We start from the raw sequence: 23,321 nt of genomic DNA on the forward strand, positions 1-23,321 counted from the left end.
AACCGCGAGTGGGAAATTGAACAAAACTCGCGAAGAAGAATGTTGGTTAACAACGAGAGGAAAAATGACGATTTCAGAGAATGAGAAGGCAGAGAAAAATGAGAAGAAGGCCAGGTGGGGATAGAGAGGAAGAATGTTGAATGGATACGCGGCGTGGGAGAGTGTGAGTGCACGCTCACACGATTAACCGTCCCTCACAGTAACGAGTACATAAAAATCTTTATTCTCAAATAAAATTATTTTTAAATTTTTACTTAAATATATATTTTAAATCATATCAATTTTATATAATTATTTAAATGACAAAATTACTTATGTGGCAGTTAAATTGATTTTAATTTTAATTTTTTTTCTTTTCTTTTTCTTCCAACACTTCTATTAACAATTTTTATCTAATCTGTTCGTAGAAGAAAAAACAACTACAAACTCTTCATAGGATGAAATCCTTTTTTTTTTTTATTGTTTTTTTGAACTATCATTGATAGTTTCACTTGTTCTTTGACTTAAAAATATTTGTGGTTTCCCCTACCCAAATAAAAAAAAAAAGAAAAAGTATGGCTTTGTTTGCTATTAAAAGGGTGAAATTATGCATGGCTTTTGCAGGAACTTGGGCTTTAAAGAGTAAATTAATTTGGATGAATTTTGTGAAGAAATAGACATTGTTGATTTAGTGCTTGATTAAATGCTGCAAAGAAAAAAGTTTTAAGTTGAAATAAAATGAATGTCCAGTTGGTGGGAATGAGAGATTTTGAGGAACTTATGATTAATTCTTATGATTTGTTGATAATGGGCATTGATGATTGCAGAATATGGGTCTGTTTAGTATGTTTTGTGTGGGAAGCCAAAGGTAGGGATTAAGTCGTTTATACAGATCCAGTAAACAGAAAGTGATGCCTTAATTGAGTCACTTTTGTTGGCGCTGTTCTTGTAGCTTTGGCAGATTCCGACAGATTTGGATGAACTTCATCTTGCCCCATCACACAGGCCAAAGACTCATTAGTCATTGATAAGAGTTCACCAAAAACAACCCAACTCGGCGTCAGACCAAATATCAGCAATGGACATGAAGGATGCAGCTGAACATGTTGTCCAGTCAATTCCACCTCGCAACCAAGTTGATCATATCCAGAGTAGCCTACATTTTCCGCAAGGGAAGAAAGTGAAATCGCATAAAAAAAATTCTCTCGGAAGACTTGAGAGGATCTCGTAACAAGTAACTTGGAATAATAGTAGGACAAACATGACGTGTCATCAAACTGCAAATTTATTACGTGGCAGGCATGCAATAATCGGTAGAAACATCAAGGGTACACAAAACAATAATAGGAACGCTCTTACCCTGTCTCCCATAACATAAAAAATGAGAAAAAAGGAAAGTAACTGATCTTATCCGAAAACGAATCAAAATGCGGGAAAGGGCGATAGTGGCGTCATTGACAGCCCACCCAGAACCGAAGAAAAGCGAATCACTTCTTGGAATATTCAACCCTCTATCTCTCTCATAAAACACCAAAGATTCGTTTTTTTACGCGACGCCCCGATTGGATTTTTTTTTCTTTTCCATTTTCTATCTTAATTTCCCTTCTAATTCTTTCTCTTCCTAACCTTAGATATAAACCTTTTCCTTTTTCCTTCTCTCTCTTCAAAATTCAATCCTTTGTTAATTTTCTTGGTACCCAAGTTTATTCTCTTCATGATTCTGTTTAGATCCTTTTATTCTTTTTGTTTTTTAATACCTCCCCGTGCCTTTCTCATCTTGTTCGGATCTATCTATGCTGTTTGGTCTGAAAACCAACACCTTTCCCCGTATAATTATCCTCCACTATCTCTATAATCTCCGTGGAAAAAACAGGGAGAAGAAAAAAGTTGAAGTGAAGAATTTTCCTGAATCAGAAAGGCTATGACAAACATGGATTACGCTCGAAGAATGCGCAGATGCCATGAATATGTGGAAGCTTTGGAAGAAGAACGACGTAAAATTCAAGTCTTTCAACGCGAACTTCCTTTGTGTTTGGAGCTTGTTACCCAAGGTTTGCCTTAATTGCTTTGTTTTGCACCACCCTTTCCTTTCCTCTTTTTGTTTTGTTGGGTGCTAAAATTTCTCAACTTTTTTGTTTTAATAGCGATTGAGGCATGCAAGAAAGAGATATCGGGGGGTTCAACGACGACGGATTACATGCAAGGGCAATCGGAGTGTTTGGAGCAAACATCGAGTGATGGACCTGTTTTGGAAGAATTTATTCCAATAAAAAGAAGCTCTAATTGTTCCGAGGAAGATGATAAACAAGAATCGCATAAATCCAAAGACCTGGATAGCAACTTCAAAGAAAAGAATCCTGCTTCTGCTGCTGATAAAAAGAAATCTGATTGGCTTAGATCTGTTCAGTTGTGGAATAATAATCAATCCTCAGATCCACCCTTGAAAGAGGTAACCTTTTTTCTTATGTTTCATTTATAATTTCCAAACAAGAAAAGAAAAAAAAAAGTTAAGAATTTCTGGGATTTTTTAAAATTGTAGATTGCGGGTAAAAGTGGAAGTGCGGTGGAAGTGAAGAGATATGGGGGAGCATTTAAGCCGTTCCACAGAGAGAAGAGTGTTCAATCATTAGGAAAAGCCAATGCCTCAGCTACAAGTACTTCTACAACGGAAAGTGGGAGTAGAGGAGAGGAAGCCAATAATGGAAACAGTATTAAAAAGGAAGAAAAGGAAGGGCAGACTCAGAGAAAGCAAAGGCGGTGTTGGTCACCGGAGTTGCATAGGCGCTTCTTGCATGCTCTCCAGCAACTCGGTGGTTCACATAGTGAGTTGTTTGTCAAATTATTTTCCAATTGGAAGTTGTTTCAGTCGTGTTGTTTATTGATGCAAGGATAGTAATTGGAATTCTTTTGCAGTAGCAACGCCAAAGCAAATTAGGGAGCTGATGAAGGTTGATGGACTAACAAATGATGAAGTTAAAAGCCATTTACAGGTTTGTAGTACTGATTAGTTGTTAATCTTTTAAAATCATTAATTACTGTTTGCAGTAAATTAAAAGGATATTGAGAGTGCTGGTTTATCATCTCCTCTTTGGTAATCTTTCTTAACATGCTGTTGGATTTAATTTGATGGTTGGTATATTAGGGATATATAGGCTTTCTGTTTTGGTAAATTAATATGCTTTTTGAGAAATTACTGCAATTAGAGTAATGTGTTCTATGATATTTTGAGATGTTAGCAGGTTTAATAGATTTAGATGTAGATTTGGCCTCAGTTGTGAGTCTGAGAAATCAATTTTTAAGATGGTAATCTAGTTATCACAATATCTTAGCATGTAAATTAATTTTAAAGAAATTGTGGTCCAAAAATGCATTAAATAATCCCTAATATCTATCTGCAGTATTGTACGTTAAGGTCTAGCGTGGCCTAAATCTTTCATGCGTTTGATCTGTTTCAGAAATATAGATTGCACGCAAGGAGACCAAGCCCAACTGTCCACAACAATGCCAACCCACAAGCAACTCAATTTGTGGTGGTTGGAGGCCTATGGGTACCTCCCCTAGAATATGCCTCAATGAATGCAACAACAGCGTCAGGGGAAAATGCCAGTGGAATCTACACCCCGGTGCCTGCCCCATTGCCTGCATTTCCTCAATCATCAGGAGCAATAGTGCAAAGACCACAGCAATCACAATCTGATGAAGAAAGGGGCAGCTATAGTGAAGGGAGAGTTCATTCAAATTCACCATCAACATCTTCCTCTACTCATACCAGTACAGATTCTCCTGTGTTTTAGTTCTAATGAATGAGAATGGTGTACAATTTTCGTAAGAAAACCTCAGTAGAAAGTTCTATATGATATAGGAACATCTGTCTGACTTTTTTTCCCTTTTTTTCCCCTTAAATTTTTGCCCCCCATAACCTGTTGCTGTTGTTATTGAGTGTAAACATGGATAGTGACAGCCAGCCTTGAATAAAAGCATATCCTTGTGGTTCACCGTACCATTCTGATTCCAGAAACTGGAATTTAAACGAATAAATTGGAATCTTTGTTTTGGAAACATTAGCTAACAGAACAGTTGCATTTAATCATATGTGTGTGTATATATATATATATATATATATATATTGGAATCTAACAAATAGCCATGTTCGATGCACACGGTCTAATACCCCATCAAATCATTTCTATTTTGATGCAATGAATACTTATCAATGAACTTTGTTAAGGTACCTAAATGCTGTAATATTATTATCTGATTTTCCAGTAGTAACCCAAATTCCAGTGCAGATTTATTTGCCCCAAGTGATCTTACCTAAATGTTCCTGCAGACAACCCACATTGGATCTGGTTAGTAGGAATAGAAGGTCAATTCGTAGTTGAAATACAATATGTTGTGGGCGCCACCTTAACTTTATAAATAAGATATATGAGAATCTTATTACTAGCTTCTCTAAGAAATTTAAAGACTGTTAATAGATAGAAACAGAATGATGGTTTTTATTGTTTTCTGCAGCAATAGAAAACGTCAACAATGTTGAAATGAAAATATAATCAGGAATCTTGACTAAGTGAGCAATCTTGTTATTCAAGGCTATCAGAGTTCAAATAATTTCTGTCACGCAACACATGTCTAGAAACTATGGGTACGTAGAAGCCACTTTTTCTGCCACCATGACTTTTGAAAACGTACGATTCTTCCCTGTCCTTTCCTACCCCAAAGTAAAATATGATGAAAATTAGCTTAATTTGGAAGTCAATAGTTGTTGGAAGGTCAAGTAGGTTTAAGGAACAGCGGAAGCTTTCAACCAAAAACAAACCAAAAAAGCCTCCAATATTATCTTATTGCGAAATTAATGGTAGGTCAACCATGGTTTAACCAGGTTTGGAGTTTGGTTGTTTAATAAGTTATGAACTATCCTTGTGGATCACTCGGCTTTCATTCGTGCATAATTTTGATATTGTATGACAACTAGAAGAACATCTGGTATGTACTGATAGTATTACTATCCTAATTATGACAGGCCACAAACAACAAGCTTCCATGTTTGCATGGCGATGATCTACTGCCTGTTTACAAACGTGTCCCCTATGGGAAGGATCTAACTCCAACGAGGCTCATAGGCTCCAAGGAATATTACTTCAACCCACACTTGGACGAGGGTTGCTCTCTGCCTATTTCCTGATGGTTGTGATCAGAAAGAGAGAGAGAAAATCAAAGTAATATTCCAGTTTCTTGAAGAATATTTTTGTGTGTTTTTTCAAGTGAAATTGATGCATAATTTATTGTTCACGTTTTCAATGCAATTGGATATGTTATCATCTTATTGTCCAAAGAATATTCTATATTTATTTAACTTATCTTCTAGGTGAGGAACATAAAAGAATGATATACTGTTCCTAAAAATCTAACCTTGTCCGTCCAAGATTCCATATCAATTTCACATTATTTTAATTAATCAAATCAGTAGGTATTCGGTGCATATGGGTCTTCCAAACCAAATAAACGGAGAAAAGACATGTTTTTGTTAAATGCAAATGCAAATTCAAATGAAATTTACTTATGCTTGAAATAATGAAAATTAAGCTTTTATTCAAAACATACAATACAATTTTTCTATCAAATAATGTTTTGAAATAATAAAAAATGCCAACTCTTATCTTATCTTATCTTCTCTTCTCTTCAAGTATATCAAGTAAATAATACGTGTTAGATTGTGTTCAATGAATATGAAGATTGATAATCACAAAAAAATAATAATAATAATTGGAGGGTAATGAATATTAACTGAGATGGTGGGTAAAAACAATATTAATTGTTAAACGAATTTAAAATGAAGGCCGTGTGGAGATAGACATGGATCCATGGAACGTGGAGTTGGATTAGGGATTTGGTTCTTTTCCAGGAGGGCTGGGCCTGGGGTAATTGGCGAAATGCGTCCCTTCATTGAATCTAAAGGCCAGATGACTCTTCCGCATCCAATAAAACGACTTACAACATATAAATAATAATACTAATAAGCAAGCAACAAGCAACAAGATTACACAAAAGTCAACTTGGATATTTCAATTGAATTCTAGTCGACTGTAATTCACTACTTTAAAAAATAATAATTTTTGTATCGCTGCCATTTTGTGGGTTTGGTATAACCATAAAGAAGAATTGATACCAAACCCAGTGTTGACTATGGATTAGTTTTCAGCACCAATTTTCTTTTTAGTTTACAAATATGATTATAGAAAAAAAAAAAAGTATTTGAGCGTGGAATCGCATAATATAAACTACTCCATATATTAATTTTCGGCAAGAGCCTCGAAGGTGTGTAAGAGATTTGATTGATCAAATGTTTAAAAAACTCAAGACCCTAATTAAGATCAACTGGCTAACTTACGTTAAAAATATGTTTGACAACGGGGTCTAACATCGGCATTACAGCAAAATTCAGTGAGAAAGTCAACAGAGTTTTTAAAAGAGTTAGACTTTGTTGACACGCCCACAGGAAGATATCCTGTTGGAATAGTACATAAAGCAGTTGCCCTTTCTGGGGGTATGGCTAATGGCTTTGTCGAATTCTTGTGAGTAGTGGATGAAATGATCACCAATTGTCTATGAATTTAAGAGGTTAATTAACAGGTACTGAGAGGATTCCCTCATGTATCCCATTTGGGTTAAACATACACAGTCCATTCCATAATTATAATAGCCCAGGCCCCAAAGTTCCACAAACGGGCTATTTGGCAGGCTCAGATTCTTTCTTGGCCCTTGCCGGCTTCAACCTTTCATTTGCTCTCGACAAGATTTGGGTTTCTTTCCCTAATACTAGCTAATAAGGGGAGTTCATGCAGGCCGGGTTCGAATATATGAACTGTCTGATTTACACAGTTTCACTAACTAATTGTACAAAATGTGAAGCTTTAATTATGAGTGATTTTAAGGGGAAGGAATTTGTAATGGTACACCAGGGGTGGGTTCTAATGCCTTTGCATCTGGTAGTTCCTTCGACAAAGGCTCCTGTATTTGAAAGGAAAACTCAATCTATCAGGCACTTGATGAATATGTACTATGTAAGCAGAACAGTCAGAATAAGTCACGCAGATGAACACCACAAATCAGACTTATTCCAAAGTTTAGATCACTTTCCACACTTCTCCTCAAAACTCTAGCATTTCATGAGATTCAAATATGTTCATGATGTTTAGGAGTGCTGCAATATTCAAGGCAGCAATGAAGATGGACATAAGATCAGTCAATACAGGAGGTGGAAATGTGAGTTTGGCTCCCTACAGGGGAGACAAGTGCTTTGTTGATGCCCTTACTAAACTTACTTAAGTAGGGCCTAGCTCGGCATAGTGGTTGGGTTGGTGATCTGTTGAAAATGTCGGATCTATTTAGCATGGTTTGCAGTCTGAACCATCCTTTTCGAACCCAAAAAGCATATGCAATACTTACCTGCAACAAAATATATGATGCTTTCAAATTGTGTAAAATGCAATGATGTTTACAAGGAGGATTGTGATATATTACTCTACACTGGAAATTACGAGAACTGTTCAGGCAGATCGTTAAGAGATGGCGTATCCTTTGTGAATTGTACAAAGGTTTGGTGATGAAAACGACATGAACTTATAGGAATTTGCTGATATGAGATAATTGATTTATATGTTACTTGCTGATATGGGATTTTGGGATTAATGTCTTACAAGGTTTCATGGATTATAGAAGTGCCTAGCATCGATCCATGCTTAAGTCCGGAAAGAGTGATTGATGTTTGCAGCTAAAGTAAATGCATTAACCATTTTAGTACCAAAAAAAAAGCATCAACCTTTTTCTGACACCTTCGAAGAAGAGAACAGGAAGTGGTAAAAAACCAAAGCATTCAAGAATTTGAAATCACAACAGATCCGCTCTGAAACCTTATCCAATCCTCTTCGAAGAAAAGAACAGAATTGAAACGTCTTTATCGCCCCTCTATTTAATCGAACCCCTTCCGAAGAGGAAAAAAAAAAGGTCTTGTCCCATTGATGTAGACACTGAATATGATATATAGCAGAAAGCTTGCCAAAGCTGTTGCAAAGTTGGGGCCAGCTAGATGAACAAAAATATATAGTTTTGAGTTAGCAAAACCCATTTTTATTTCTCTATAGATTGAACAATTAGAAGAGCCATAGGTCCAGATTCATTGATTCAGGAATCCATGATCACTGTGATGTAAATATTAGGATAATGATAATGGAAGATTAGTGAAACCATTATAATTAATTTTGTGGTTTGCAGTCGGCTTCCGGCCTCGAAAGCCAATGGGGACACCTCAAAATAAAGACGATGACCCGCACCAACTTTCCATAAACAAGCAGTCTCCTCACTTTAATCATTATTTCAGAAACTATGGCCTTAATTTTCTATAAAGAAAGAAAAAGTATAATGATTTTAGGATTGATCCAACTCACCAACCAACAAAACTTCCCTTCATTGGCTTGGGGTCCAAAGCTTAGAAATTAAAGCAGAAATGCCAACAATGTCCTTTTGCTCAAGTAGGAAGTTTCTAGTTGAGCTTCGTGTTGCCAGGCATAAAAAGTTCTCTGATTCCTTAACTTGAAGATGGTGAAAGTGTAAGACCATATCACAGTCGCCGTTGTCATAAGTCCAAAGCTGTCTCATTCCTTTAAATTTTGGTCTTTTTTTTTTTTTCAAGAGGTAAAATTGCAAAATATATCATTTTGAAAACAAAAGTAATAATTTTTATATTCTTCAGAATTAGAAATTGGAAAGTTTTTAGGAATAACAAAAGGCTATAGCCGTTTGCTTATTATCAAACTAGCCTTTTTTTTGTTACCTGCCAATTTGCACATGAATGAAATTGTTTTATTTTAATTATTAATTTTCAATTGAGATTTTTCCAACTAGTTATTTTTTGTTAAGCTAACAATCTTTTAACCCTAATTCTTTCTTAATTAGGAGCTTTTTGGAAACGTGGGAGTTACTCTTGGTGTTGGGAAATGGAAAAAGAAATTTGTTTAAAAAATGAAAAAGGGTTAAACAAAGTAAACAACTGCCTTATTTCCCATTAGATCATATGTAGGATAAAGGATTTGGGGAAATGGTAGAAGAAATTTCAAAAAGAGAAAAGGGGTAACCAAAGTAAATGGGATGTAATTTTCTTACCTTTATTCCTTCAAGCAACGCAATCATCAACCACTACTCCACTACTTAAACACATGATGATAGTGAATGAACCCCTACATCCAGGGGATATCTTTATCTTAATTTCTTTGCAAAACTATGGTTTCAACTTCTCCAAAGGTGAGAGAATGAATATTTCATTCGAGCTTAGATAGTATCACCTAGCCTAAAGCACTAATTAATTACTTTTTACCTAAAGCCTCTTGCCATTTTGAATCTAACTAACAGGAAGTTCAATCCAACAGAAAATGGGCAGAAGGAGATCCAACTCGCCGTGCCAAATGGTGGTACTCAACTTTTCACACTGTCACGGCCATGATAGGTGCAGGAGTCCTCAGCTTGCCCTATGCCATGGCCTACCTAGGATGGTATGTAGCTAGGAACTCAACTCAGTTCATCAAAAGCCTTAAATCTCAAATGCTTTGGCCTTTAAGCTATGTCCAAGAACTTCGGAAACATTAACGTTCTCTTTTTGTCCTAGGGGTCCAGGAACAATGGTTATGGTGTTATCTTGGTGCATGACCTTGAATACAATGTGGCAGATGATACAACTCCATGAGTGTGTCCCAGGAACTCGATTTGATCGATACATTGACCTTGGCCGATATGCTTTTGGACCAAAACTTGGAGGATGGATTGTGCTGCCTCAGCAGCTAATTGTTCAAGTTGGATGTGACATTGTGTACATGGTTACTGGAGGGAAGTGCCTCAAAAAGTTCATGGAGATAGCATGTGCCAGCTGCAAACAGCTCAGGCAGTCTTACTGGATCTTGATTTTTGGTGGCGTCCATTTCTTCCTGTCTCAGCTTCCCAATTTCAATTCAGTTGCTGGTGTTTCATTAGCTGCAGCAATAATGTCTCTAAGGTCGTGACTAATCAATCTAATCTTTTACCCTTACTAATAAAGCTTCTGCATAGATAAGATGATGCAGGTAAAAAGAAATATGTTCATAGGTTTCCACGACATGTTTATTACAGACTAGATTTTCTCATCCAGGGAGCTAGAAACTAAGACAGGTTTTTTTGTGTTGATATTCTTTTAAGAGACAATTTATAGTAATTTTTTTGTTTTCTCGACTTGAGAAAAAGTATATCAAAGCTAGCCACAGAGAACAGCTTGGTAAATCTTGATGAAAGGCAGTCACCTGCCCAACCAGCCCACTGCCCTAGTACTTTAGTTACGTTTGAATTTTGTTCGTGAACTTTGAGTGAGTAGCGTATAATAATCACTTCTTGGCTGACATATAGGATAGCACCTATTTGTACTGATGGTAATAAAGTAAGGGAGGGTCACATACATAAGAGAGGCTTTTATGTGTTCTATAGCATTTTGGAGAAACATATAGCAGCTGAAGACAAAACGTGTGGTTGAAGTTCAAGGAAAAAGGAGTGAAAAAGAACCTCTAGAGTTACATGAAGTAATAGTTTAATTTCTGTCTTTCCATGCTTTATATCTATTTAATCTTCGGATAATGATTTAACAGAAAAATACAACCATGCATGTGAAATCCAGCAAAACAATATGGGATTAATTAAAATTGATTTGTAAATAATGTCTCGTCTTATTGCAGTTACTCAACCATAGCTTGGGCAGGTTGCTTGAGTCATGGTCGGATTGATAATGTGAGCTATGAGTATAAGAACACTAGTCCAACAGATTACATGTTTCGAGTCTTCAATGCACTGGGTCAGATTTCATTTGCTTTTGCCGGTCATGCAGTTGCCCTTGAAATTCAGGCCACAATTCCATCCACTCCGGAAAGGCCTTCAAAAATACCTATGTGGAAAGGTGCACTTGGAGCCTATTTCATAAATGCTATTTGCTATTTCCCTGTAGCCATGATAGGTTACTGGGCATTCGGGCAAGATGTTGATGATAATGTACTCATGGCACTCAAGAGACCTGCATGGCTCATTGCCTCCGCAAACTTGATGGTGGTTGTCCACGTCATTGGAAGCTACCAGGTACTCATATACATGAAAGTTAGAGTATATATGTTGTCGCAGCGGATAACAAATAGAGCGGTTTCATCATCCTAGGACTGTCAACTTAAAAGTATCAGGTTCAACCTGCTAGATGAGAAATTAAGGCTGTCCTGATCCTATTTTGGCCCAAAACTTAATATAAATATATATATGTAACAAGGAAATATTTGCAGGTTTATGCTATGCCTGTGTTTGACTTGCTTGAGAGGATTATGGTGAAAAGGCTGAACTTCCCACCAGGAATTGCTCTGAGACTCATAACTCGATCTGCTTATGTAGGTGAGGTTTCCTCTCCTATATTCTTATATATCCTTGGAAAACGGAACGATAATAAAACTCTTTAGTATAAATGAAGCAGTCTCCAAATTGAAGTATCATGACCTTGATTCTGAAAAGGAAAAAAGATTTAGATAACAACTTTGGGTATTGTCTGTTGTGGATACTGGAACTTTGCAGCATTTACCCTGTTCGTAGGAGTCACTTTCCCTTTCTTTGGTGATCTTCTGGGTTTCTTTGGTGGATTTGGTTTTGCTCCCACTTCATATTTTGTAAGCCTTCCGCTCACTGCTATTCAATTTTCTGATAATCTCCTTGCTAACTGCAACTATATATCATGAAAATTGTTGCAGCTTCCCAGTATAATGTGGTTGGTCATCAAGAAACCAAAAAGATTCAGCCTCAAATGGTTCACCAATTGGGTAATCAAGATAATTATATATATCATACAAACTGCTACAATCAAGTGAAATTTGCCGATAATTTCTGTTTTTCTATGTCTCAGGGCTGCATATTCATAGGAGTGTTCATTATGTTGGCATCAACAATTGGTGGCTTAAGGAATATCGTCACTGATGCTTCAACATACAGTTTTTATACATGAATGAATTGTGAAAATATTATCTTGTTTAAGATGGATACATAGTTAATTAGCAAATGAAGGCTTTTGTATTAATTATGTTGTAAGATCGGCAATAGCATAAAAATGGAACAATCCAAATGTCAATTTACCTAATATTTCTACAATTCCCTCTCATTTCTTTTGAATGTGTAATATAGAATTAAATAAAAAAAAATTATATTTGATAATTACAAGTGAATCAGCGATTTCAACCTCAATCCTCAAGTTTCTTTCTAGTTATTAAACTAAAATTTCATTGGCTTAGTTGCTACGATTTTACAATAGTAAATTTTGCATTTTGTTTTATGAAAGAAGGAAAAAATGAAATTTAATCAAACAATTGCGTATTTATTAATAAAATATTAAATTTTTTTATCTTAATAAGCATGATTTAAATTTTAACAATCTCACGTACAAAAAAAATAAATTAAAAAACTTGGTGTTCTGGCAATCTCGAAAAGTTAGAAACGATGAAAAAACAAGTTTCTTTTTTTTTTTTTTAATTTCGTTCATAGGAATTGTCTGGCTACAAGCATGGTACAATCGCAAGGCCATATAAAGCCACTAGTTCAAATTTTATTTTTTTCACTTTCCCTTGACCCAAAAAAAAAAAAAATCAAAAAGATCATTTTCCCAAATATTTTTAATAAAAATAGTGGTCGAGAAACATTTTCCATTAGAGAGACAGAACAGAAGAGAGTGTGTGTTTGTGTAGAGAGATAGAGACAGAGTCATGAAGACTGCGATAAGTGGGATATTAACTCTTTTACCAAACACTGTCTTTAATCCGAAACCAGGTTCTTCTTTATCTTCCCCTTGTTTTTTGGTTTCTAATTTTGGGTTATAGGAAGGTTTGTAACTTTTCTTGATTGATTAATGAATATTCTAATAAAACGATCATAAACTCATCTGGGTATCGTAGTAACTTCGCTTAGTTGATGATTATCGTATATATTCTGTTTAATTTCTCCAATAATTCTGCTTTGTTAACAATTCGGATTTAAAAGGGTGTAGTTGGCGTGCCAGCTTTAGCTTTCTGCGGATTCATTTGCTGAGATGGGTGTTATTGAAGACAATTTGTTATTATATTGGTAGTGTGGTTTATGAAGAATGCTTAGGAATTTGGAGACAATGCAGCTTTTGTTTTTATATATATAATTAGAAGCTTCTTAGATGGGATTTTTTGAAAATCTTTGAGCTTTGACCTTGTAATTTTTAGAGGTCTTATAGATTGATGATTGCCAGGGGCATGGTTTCAAGTTGCCGTGCTATGTTTACCACTTTTTGGAGGGGGAATTAAGCGTTTGCAGGAGAGTCACAAAGCAAAAATTGCTGGTTTAGGAAAGAACAAAGTGGACATGGATGGAAACTATTATAAAAGAATTCACCTTTATTGAAGTTGCTGAAGATATGGTCTTAAAAAGGATGACAGTAGCACAAAATGGTCCATATGGCAGCTTAGTTTGTTGTTGTTTGTTGGTGGGAAAGAGTCATATACTCTTTAAGAAAGAGGAATATTTAGTCTAATGAGGCTTTAGTTCATTGATCCCTAGCCAGAGATTTCCTGTCCCATGTATTTGTTCTATAGTTTTGACATCAATAAATTTGGTTGTATATGATTGGATCCCTTTAAAAGTATTTACTTCTTCATACAAGAAAGAGAGAGAAAAGAAAATTGGAGAAAGCATGTCATCTTAGACCTAATGAGTTCTCTGTCTCTGACTATTTGGAATGGTCTCTTGAATCTTAGTTGCTATTTCAAAATAAATTGAACACATGAGAAAATACATTTTCCTTATTGATAATCAGAAAACTGAATATTTGCGATGTTAATCTTGTGTTGTTCATTATTCTCATTTATTTGCCTAAAGATAGTAATATATTCTTTTAATTTCCGAATTGTTTTTTTTTTTTTTACTGGATAAACTGAACCTACTTGCCTCTGATTTATCGAGATACTCAAAAGAATAATACTTACTATTTTTCAAGAAAAAAAAATCTATGGAGAAAGAAATACTAGATGTCAAACAGAGCAAAAGCTATAGTTATGATGTTCTTTTCTATTCTGTTTCAATTTCCAAAAACTTTCATCCTCATACCGATGGTTAAACCTAGATTGGTATCACTAGAGTGCTTATACTGATGGTTGCATGTTTTTCATTAATGGTGTTAAATTGATTCTATGTGAAACAGGGGAGAAACAGTCTCTGAGCAAAGGACCATTCGCCAATCGTGGTGTTCTCATGGGTATATCAACCACAGGACTAGGTAAAGGAGCAGGAATTTTGGAGAAGCCAGTTATAGAGAGAACTACTCCTGGTCGTGAATCTGAGTTTGATCTGAGGTGCATGCCCAAATTCGATGTTCTTGTTGTACCTTTTAATATGTTGATGTGAAATATTAAGCGTTAGTATTGTTTTAAGAGCATTCTTTTCATAAATTTGTTGGCTTGTATGCTGTTTTGCAGACCATCTTTTAAAGCATCTATTTGCATACCCTTTTTTTTGGTTGGTCGTACAAAAGTAATGGGTGCATCCTCACTGGAACATTTGAAATCCAGAAACTAATTGCAAACTGAGGAGATTTCCTTTTTTCATGCCCTGTGTCTATTTTAGTCTAGTGTGACATTAAATTGGTGTCCTTCAACTATTCACAAAGCTTTCCTTTTCATCAGGTTTATTTTGCTAGAGTGATGAATAAACTTACATTTCTTCTAAAATGCATTGGCATAATCAGCACTTGCTTTATCTGTTATCTAAACATTTCTTTCTCCATAGATCTTTTTTTTTTTTTTAACATTTTTGTGGTTATGCCATGCTCAGGAAATCGAGAAAAATAGCTCCACCTTATCGAGTCATACTGCACAATGACAACTATAACAAACGGAGATATGTTGTCCAAGTACTGTTGAAAGTTATCCCTGGAATGACACTTGACAATGCTGTTAATATCATGCAAGAAGCACATTACAATGGCTTGGCAGTGGTGATTATTTGTGCTCAGGCAGATGCAGAAGAACACTGCATGCAGCTAAGGGGGAACGGGCTTCTGAGTTCAATTGAACCAGCAAGTGGAGGTTGCTAAAGACAGAGACAACCTAATAAACCATTTGGTTATATCACTGTTAAATATACCCTTTTTAGAGTGTTAGATGGTGTATATCTCAGTAGTGCTCTTATCTGATGATCCCTGGACATCCCCTATGGTCAAATTAAAGATAAGAGGATGATACTGATTATGAATAAATGTTTATCGGTACAAAAGCAAGGTTGTTCTATCGTTTTCTACCCGAGGCTTTGCTTATGTTTGGACTAGTCGATTTGGGATGAGTTGACAACTTAAAAAATCAAGAAAAAGAACAAAATTCTGGATAGGGCGAAATGAACAGACCAGGAATAGGACACGTCTCAGATTATTTCCAACCCAAGCAGGGAACCAGAAGTCATAGTATTATTTCAATTTTTGCTTTTACAAATTTAATCAACCAAGGACAAGTTGAGTCGGGTCGTTCTTGTACGTCAATGAGTTTCAATTTCCCAGGTGCATGAAGTTTATCTGCGTTACTGCAGATTGGGGAAGAAGTGGCATGGATGAGCTGCTGAACCCACCTAAACACAAGATTGTGTAACAAGCTATATGTATTTATGGAGCAAAACGTGTCAGAATTCAATCGATTAATTTGTTTTACCTTGTTCGAAACACCTGGAGATGTAATCGAACATAACAGTTCAATCTTCAAAAGATCTGAACCTAATCAACGAGGAAACTTTGTTTTTACATAATACTGCCATCAAATGCAAATGAGAGGAAGGACTACTTAACAAGAAATATAATGGGGATGGCAGTGAATGGCATGAAGGTCAGCATGGTTAGTGATCATAAGTTCATAACTAATTAACTCACGGTAAACTAAATAAAGCACTTCTGTTAGGGAAAAAAAGACGGTAAATTAAGTATGAAATGGAAAAAAAAAAAATCCCCATTTGCTTTAATATGTCCAAATATCGAAAAACAAAAACAAGAATACAGCAACAGGAGTAGAGAGAATAAAATAGAACGCTGGCCATGCCAAAGTCGCTGCCAACATCACAAAGGTTTCATCAAAAGCATCAAAAGCAGAAGCATTCATAGGAAGCCTTCCCCATGCCCAAAACGGAAAAGAACCCTCCCCATAACAAACAGTTTTCTAGACATGAAAATAGGCACAAACCATTAGCAAGCCATCAAGACTCTACTGTTGAGAGGAAGGATTGGATTCCAAAAGCAATGAAAAGAACTCCACTCGAGAGTGTAACCTGTATCAAAATGATAAAAACTGGGTTTTACAAGTTGCTCAAGAAATTAATAAGCAAACCGTTGCAGAAGGGTACAAAGACAAGTGTGGATCTGGATTACAATTTTCTCAGATATCTGAGATGCCAAGCTCTTTCCTCCAAGGACAGCAGCAGTGGTGCACAATGCTTGTCCTCTAAAAAAAAAGGAAACAATAGAAAAGGTATGACTTTTATGAACATACAGAATAGTTTCAACATAGGAAGGAAACAGCATTGCTTCAGCAAATACATGGAGATATTAAAAGGTAAAACTTACACAATGCCACCAAGAACTACACCAAATGGGTTGTCATCTGCAGCCAAACCAATTGTAGCAATCTGAAAAGAAAGTAAAATACTTAGTCTAAAAAAATGAAAACGCAATAGTGAGTTGTTACAAAAGAGACAAAAATATGCAATTCATGTGATTAAATTTTACCTGGCTTCTGTCACCCCATTCACCGAAAAATATGATTGAAAATGCCTGCAAAATATAGGCACCGTCAAATTGTTAGAGTAAATCTAGGGCTTATCAAGGTTCAAATTAATAGGTTATAGAGGTTATAACCTTCAGAAATATGGGAGAGAAGAACTGTGTGAGAAATGGCCGCTTCTCCTTTTTCAATTCATCATCAGTCTGGGAACATATGAAACAGAATGTCTTCAGTATCTTAAAAGTGTTATTCATGAAAACTATAACTTGAAAACATAAAATATAATGCGCAGGCCATGAATTCAGAAGCGCATGACAAATAAAACTAGCGGATTGAGCATATTAGCATAATATTGACTTTTACCATGGTCATGAAATTTTGGATTCCGGTGATTTGGGGTTTAAAATTAACTATATTGCTTCATGTCACTACATATTAAATTTAATTTGAGTTTAGGTAATTTATATAGTAATTTATAGTATATTTATCATTAAAAAGTTTAAGTTTAAAATAGGAATAAATATTTCAATAAAAATAAAAATAAAAAAATATATATTTAAATAAAAATAAAACCCTCAGGCCCAAAGGAATATAGTGACAAATTTATATATGTCCTATAGTAAATCAAATATGTTTTGATATTTTAATCAAATAAGTTGAATATTGAAAGAAAACATGTCTATTGAGACAACGCTATCCCATTTCCTGAAATATGCCGTTGTTGCTCTACCTTTTTGCCTACCTTGACTGTTCCTGTGCTAGCCTTCCAGTCAGCATCCTAATCACACCAACAAATCAACGTTTAAATGATGTCAAGTTTTTCTTTTTAATCAAAATGAAATTTCAACTTAAACATCAGGAAATTCATTAAAAAAACCTACCAGTTTTGCTTCAACTTCAGCCAATTCTTCGTCCTCCCTGAAGTGGAAACATGCATGGTTAGATCACAACATGATCAATTTACAGCAAAACGAAAGCGTACCTTACCTAAGCATGAGAAATAGAAGTCACGCCCACGCAAAAGATACAAGAGTGACGGAAATGGCTAAAGAGATAATAAAAAGCATTACTCATTCTCCATAAATCCATCCCATAAAGACCACAGACCAAATGCAAAGAACAGCACTGTCGTTATGTGATGAGTCCATTTCCTAGAAATCTGCATAATGTAAAATCATGCAAGAAGAGACTGAGAGCATGTTTCATACAAGTTTAAAATAGTTCATGTACATAAGCGTGTGGTACTGGTACTAATTAAATTAGACTAAATGAATCATCCATGCAGACCGAACTTCGATACATACATAATATATATATATATATATATGTTGAACGAAAGTCTTCACATTTTTGCACACTAGAGGTTAACAAAGTCACAGTTACTGAAAGAAGCATGCACTAGAATGGCTATTATAGGTTTCACTTAGTGTCCAACTATCCATACCATGATTACATCTGAACAGATATTTAATCCACATTTGGAAAGAATGCTCTAAGGTTCAAGTTCTATGAGAGATTTACGATTGACTTTAACTAATTCTGGTGATGGAACATGTACAGGTCAGGCAGCCATTCCTACCAACCCAATAGTATAGTTCTAAACTTTCACAAAGTTGACGGATACGAAAACTAAAACGAGTATTCTCAATTTCTCACACAGTAATACTCAAGCTAGAAGCTGAAAATCCAACGAAAGTTATCCAAATTCTCAATGATCAATATCTTAAATATCCAAATGTCCATATCTCATTAGACCAAAGCCTCCTAGCAACTGAATTACAAAAGCATTTATAATTAACTAAACACTAAAAACCTAGTAGAGACACAAAATATCATATATAACCTTAAAGCCTAATACTTGGAACCATCCTAATGCCATGCATATAGCCATGAGAATCTTCTAGATTATTGGAAAAGTTCTCATAGCAAACGTGCCATCTTTACACCACTAAAAATCATGCTCCTTAAACTATATAAAGATTTTAACTGCCAACAGTATGAACCTGATGATGAGAAAATGCCACAGGATGTTGATAAAATTATGGATGCCAGGAGGAAACTATTCTAGTACAGAGAGCAGCAGCACCAATTTTAATGCATTTTATATAGTTATAAGTGGGCAAAACTAATTCCACACTGAAGCATCTCCTGTGCATTTCATAACATGTAGCTTTACAGAATAGGGATCAATCAAGTTGACTTAAATTCAGCCCTTACCCTAACAGATAGCTAACCTCCTTTCATCCTCGTTGAAAATTTTTTCAAGGAAAAAATGACCAAGAATAACTTAGTTCACTATATATTGCTTGGAATTATCCAAAACAGTCCTTTGATTATGATTGTTCAGGTCCTTTAAAAGAAATTAAAATTGATCCACAAGCTGAAGAAGCCTTTCTCAAACAGCAATCAGACCACTTACAAGATTTGGAGCAGCCCAGCCAACAGCAGCAGAAAGAATAGTCATCGCCTAGAGAAGAAATATTCCAAATAATTGTGAGGCTCAAGAAGTTGACAAGGAGAACCTGAATGAAACGGATGTGGGACAAAAAGAAGAAAAAAGGAAAAACACTTACAACTGTAGCTGCCAGGCACCCTGACAAGACAAATCTCCTTGGATGGCGCATTGCCAAGATCTTGAAACAAGTAAAATGTGTGATAAGCAGATGTTTTAATCTCTTGCTTTCTTTTACAAACACACCAAACAAAGAAGGTTTTTAAACAAGCTCAATTGCTGTAAAAGTAGGATAATTAGCATTCATTATTGACACCATATACATTTCAATCAAAGTTTCAACTGTCAAGCCCTTTTCAAATCAATATCGAGTCAAGTGAACCTCCAGTCTAATAAATATAGTTTAACCAACCAAAAACAAATATCAAAATATAAGCTTTGACGAACCGCGGCAGTAAAGAACGTCTTGTCGCCAACCTCCGATAGCACAGTCATGGCTAGAGACTTGGAAAAGCCCTTTAAAAGAAAAAGTGATGATTAAAAACGCAAATCAAAACGAAATCAGAATAAAAAAGAAAGCCTTAATCGGGTCTTTAAGTTGAGTTACTAAAATTTTTACTTGCACAAGTGAGCTCATGATTGCAGTTGCAGAGAGAGCTGAAAGAGAAACGCTGGATTATCGCAGAAAATTTAGAGTTTTTCTCTTTTGCGTGTGTGTATGTGCGTTAGACAATTGACTCTCTTTTCTCTGTGAGTGAATTCAATATCTGAGTTTGTGACTCGGGCTGAGTCGTTGGGATTTCAAAAGCAGCTGCCTAGAGAGGGACGACTTTATATAGCACAAAAACAAAGCTTTTATAAATAACATTAAAGAAACAAAAATGATGCCGTAAACGTTGAAAGAGTGTTTGCTTTTTGTTGCGTGTTGTTCACTTCCTGGAATGAGGGAGTAATGAAAAGGGAAAAGGGCGTAATGACCAATTGGATGGTCAGATTTAGCGGAACACTTCAATGGCGTTAGGTTCACGCGACATTTTATCTCGTATCAAACAACTTGGATTCGCTTTTGTTCCCGCACATGATGACATGGCTTTTTTAATCAAATTTACCCAAGGGAAAAAAAATCAGCTTGAGAAAAGAATTGAAAACGTCAACTTTATTTTTTTAAACAAAAGAAACCGTCTTATGTCAACATATTACATATTTACTACATATATTACAATATTATCCCGTTTTATTTGGGGAAGGGTTTATTTTTCAAACATTTTTATAAATAATTAAATGTATTGATAAACGTGTTAATCCGACATGGTTGGTTGTCTTTGCGTCGTTAAGCTCTAAAATTTGTTTTAATAATCCTAAGCGGTGTAATAAAATAATATATACATCTTCAAACTATCATGCTATTCATTTTTGGTTCCTAAAATATCCTTACGATCTAAACACTTTTTTTTTTTGAAGTTTTGACTTTTCATTTTTTTGTCTTTTTTTTATATCCCAAAAATATATTTTATTTTTTTAATATTTAAAACTCTTACTTTTTATATTTTAAAATTTTATTTTTTGATATAATTTTACTTTTTGACATTAAAAATCATAAAATTTTAATTTTATAAAAAATTAAAATTTTAATATTAAATACATTAAAATCAAACTTCTTTTCTTAAATTTCATGAAAATTAATAAATGATAAATATTTTGAGACGAAAAGAGTATTTTGTATTTATTTTTAATTTAGTTTTATTTTTCTTTGCATTTTATATTTAATATAAAAATATTTTTTTTCAACTATTTATTTAATTTTTATATTTTTTTTATTACTTGCATATATGTCTTTCATGATCTATTACTAAAATATTTGATCTCTCTCAAATTCAGAAGTTCATTTCTCTTAATATATGCATATATAAGTCTCTTTTTCACATCTCTAAATTATCTCAAAAAGTTATTTTTCATTTTTTTTCAATTCAAATTATTCTTCTTTTTAAAAATTTTTTATTTTTTATTTTATTTATTTTAATTTTATCACATATCTATTTAAATATTTTAATTTCAATTACACTTTTTTTCATATTATTTTTTAGGGATCTAACACTTAATCTCATATAATAATATAGGTTTTATAATAAATTTATTGTTTATGGTTGATTGATGATTAAGTTATAAAAAAGTTACAATAAAAAGCTATTATTGAACTTAATTTATTTGGGAACATAAAAAATTGTATGTAATGCAAATTTGTACAATCAATTTCAATAATAATAATAATTATCTATTCCTTCTCTCTTACTCAGCCCTTACTCCCACATTTTTTTTACATTTTCAAAATGGCAGATCTGAGCGGTGGTTGGCTTGGACAAATGAAAGGAAAAAGACAAAAAAAGTTGATTGGACAGCAACACGTGGAGCGTTCCAGCTGGCAATGAACACTAACTTCCCCACCAGTTCTATTATTGTACGAATGTATTTGCCAAGGGCTTTATTCATTTAGGCTATTAGTACGTTCATTTTTAAATAAAAAATGTATAATAATTTTCTATAATTAACTTAATTACGGGCATCAATGGTCATTAGTATGTGAACCAAGGCATTTCTTTTTGCATGAAACGAGGACGTTTAGAAATATGGACCAAGTTGTATGTCAAGTTGTTCATAGAACATATAAGATCATGTAAGAAGTGTTGTTTGGACCGGCTTAACGCCCTAACCAATTTGGACCTAGCCCAAACTTTAATTAATCACAACCTAAAAGCCATTTTCTGAAGTACAATCCCAATTCATATAAAGAAAATCAACATTAGGACGTAAGATGTTGCAACAACTTTGATCCCAAAACAACAGCTTCCCGACAGGCAGCTAAACCATTTTGTTTTCCGGTTTTTATGACAATCAACTTCCTACAATCAAAATTAAGAATTCAATAGGACAAGACTTTGAAGATTCCATTGAAGAAAAGAAAACTAAAACCAAACAAGCAAAGCTGAAAATTTACCCTTTTTTTTTTTGGTCACCCAATTCTCTTACCGTTTGATAATGAACTTGAATAAAGAGTTGAAATTCTTCAATGGCCTGTTATGGGCCGAGCAATTAAAGAAAAAAAAATTTAAGGCTACATAGAATAGAAAATACTGTTAAATGTTTGTAGAGTTCTCATGTAACGGTGTCGACAAAGGGAATCCTCAAGTCAAGACATTGATTTTGTTTAAGCTCGAAGGAACAGGCCGGTACATTTGCATGAACAGTTACATGCCAATCTGGAAACAGACAGAGGCAGGAACAGAGGAACACCCATTCCAGTTGACAGACAATTATCTCTTTCACTTCTTAGTCTTTTATTTTCATAAGATTTGGGATAGTATATTCTGTATTCTCATCTCTTTGTAATGGGCTGCTTGTCGTCTAGTAGCTCATGGCAAGTGGAAGACCTCGAATGCCACGTGGCATCAGCTCAATCTCTGGCGTATATGGAATCGAAACACAAAACTCTGAACTAGAACTAGCATAGCTTTCGCCGGAACAGACAGTTGTTGAAAATGGACAAGTGGACAACTAAGGGGACATATAGTTGGACAAATTGAAAGACAGCAACAATGATTACATGTATTTAGAGTTCGAAGGAAGGAATATCCCCAGCAACAGTGCGTGCAAGACACTTGCCACCAGCGAGGGTGTCGCTGGCCATGGGCCCATGACTATGAGCTGTGTGGATCTAAGCGTTTACCTTGACCCCCATAGGGCGACGGTCCAATTTGAATTGCCACTACGATCCATATTCAAGTTTTCAACTGTCACACTCAAAACGCTCTAATTTTTTTTTAATTTTTTTATTATTTTTAAATATAAAAAGTAAAAGTGATGTCGCAATATTTTTTAAATAGTAAAATAAGATATTAAAATAAAATTATTTATTAATTCAAGTTATAATAAAAAATAATTAATAAAAATATCAATCTTTTAAATAAATAAAATAGAATTATTTGTTAATTGATATCATAACAAAAAATAATTAATAAAAATGCTAATTTTTTAAATTAATAAAAATATAATTATTTTTATCTTAATATTTAATTGAATATAAA

The 23,321-nt window shown here is 34.5% G+C and overlaps 4 protein-coding genes across 8 annotated transcripts; 3 read left to right on the forward strand and 1 right to left on the reverse strand.

Annotated features, from left to right (window-relative positions):
• The first annotated feature begins 1,531 nt into the window (after positions 1 to 1,531).
• Positions 1,532 to 4,064, forward strand: LOC111289137 (transcription factor HHO2-like). The gene is made up of 5 exons (XM_022871158.2): positions 1,532 to 2,030; positions 2,124 to 2,428; positions 2,519 to 2,801; positions 2,893 to 2,969; positions 3,435 to 4,064. Exons 1-5 carry the CDS (start codon positions 1,901 to 1,903, stop codon positions 3,771 to 3,773), a joined length of 1,134 nt encoding a protein of 377 aa, XP_022726893.2. The 5' UTR covers positions 1,532 to 1,900; the 3' UTR covers positions 3,774 to 4,064.
• Positions 4,065 to 9,050: 4,986 nt separating this feature from the next.
• LOC111282295 (Transmembrane amino acid transporter family protein) lies at positions 9,051 to 12,188 on the forward strand. Of its 4 annotated transcripts, none has more exons than XM_022870321.2 (8): positions 9,051 to 9,279; positions 9,388 to 9,527; positions 9,641 to 10,024; positions 10,731 to 11,124; positions 11,319 to 11,424; positions 11,602 to 11,693; positions 11,775 to 11,843; positions 11,927 to 12,188. In XM_022870321.2, the coding sequence occupies exons 1-8, from the start codon at positions 9,259 to 9,261 to the stop codon at positions 12,023 to 12,025; spliced, it is 1,305 nt and encodes a 434-aa protein (XP_022726056.1). In that variant the 5' UTR covers positions 9,051 to 9,258; the 3' UTR covers positions 12,026 to 12,188. The 4 variants fall into 4 exon arrangements, with proteins under 4 accessions (XP_022726056.1, XP_089616581.1, XP_089616582.1 ...); XM_089760455.1 differs by having other exon boundaries at positions 9,052 to 9,279; positions 9,405 to 9,527; XM_089760456.1 differs by lacking the exon at positions 11,602 to 11,693 and having other exon boundaries at positions 9,052 to 9,279.
• Positions 12,189 to 12,503: 315 nt separating this feature from the next.
• Positions 12,504 to 15,330, forward strand: LOC111289139 (ATP-dependent Clp protease adapter protein CLPS1, chloroplastic-like). Its single transcript, XM_022880010.2, has 3 exons — positions 12,504 to 12,840; positions 14,237 to 14,387; positions 14,866 to 15,330. Exons 1-3 carry the CDS (start codon positions 12,777 to 12,779, stop codon positions 15,125 to 15,127), a joined length of 477 nt encoding a protein of 158 aa, XP_022735745.1. The 5' UTR covers positions 12,504 to 12,776; the 3' UTR covers positions 15,128 to 15,330.
• A 117-nt stretch (positions 15,331 to 15,447) lies between these two features.
• Positions 15,448 to 20,046, reverse strand: LOC111282423 (GDT1-like protein 5). 2 transcript variants are annotated; one of them, XM_089760457.1, is made up of 12 exons: positions 19,862 to 20,046; positions 19,690 to 19,758; positions 19,364 to 19,423; positions 19,210 to 19,257; positions 17,861 to 17,949; positions 17,672 to 17,708; positions 17,533 to 17,568; positions 16,925 to 16,993; positions 16,796 to 16,840; positions 16,634 to 16,695; positions 16,439 to 16,511; positions 15,448 to 16,338 (listed from the first exon to the last, which is right to left on the reverse strand). In XM_089760457.1, exons 1-12 carry the CDS (start codon positions 19,877 to 19,879, stop codon positions 16,267 to 16,269), a joined length of 678 nt encoding a protein of 225 aa, XP_089616583.1. In that variant the 5' UTR covers positions 19,880 to 20,046; the 3' UTR covers positions 15,448 to 16,266. The 2 variants fall into 2 exon arrangements, with proteins under 2 accessions (XP_089616583.1, XP_022726223.2); XM_022870488.2 differs by having other exon boundaries at positions 17,521 to 17,568.
• Positions 20,047 to 23,321: the final 3,275 nt, after the last annotated feature.

The sequence above is a fragment of the Durio zibethinus genome, chromosome 5 (assembly GCF_047325235.1).
Source record: "Durio zibethinus cultivar Kanyao isolate XHJ-2024 chromosome 5, ASM4732523v1, whole genome shotgun sequence".
Classification (NCBI taxonomy): Eukaryota; Viridiplantae; Streptophyta; class Magnoliopsida; order Malvales; family Malvaceae; genus Durio; species Durio zibethinus.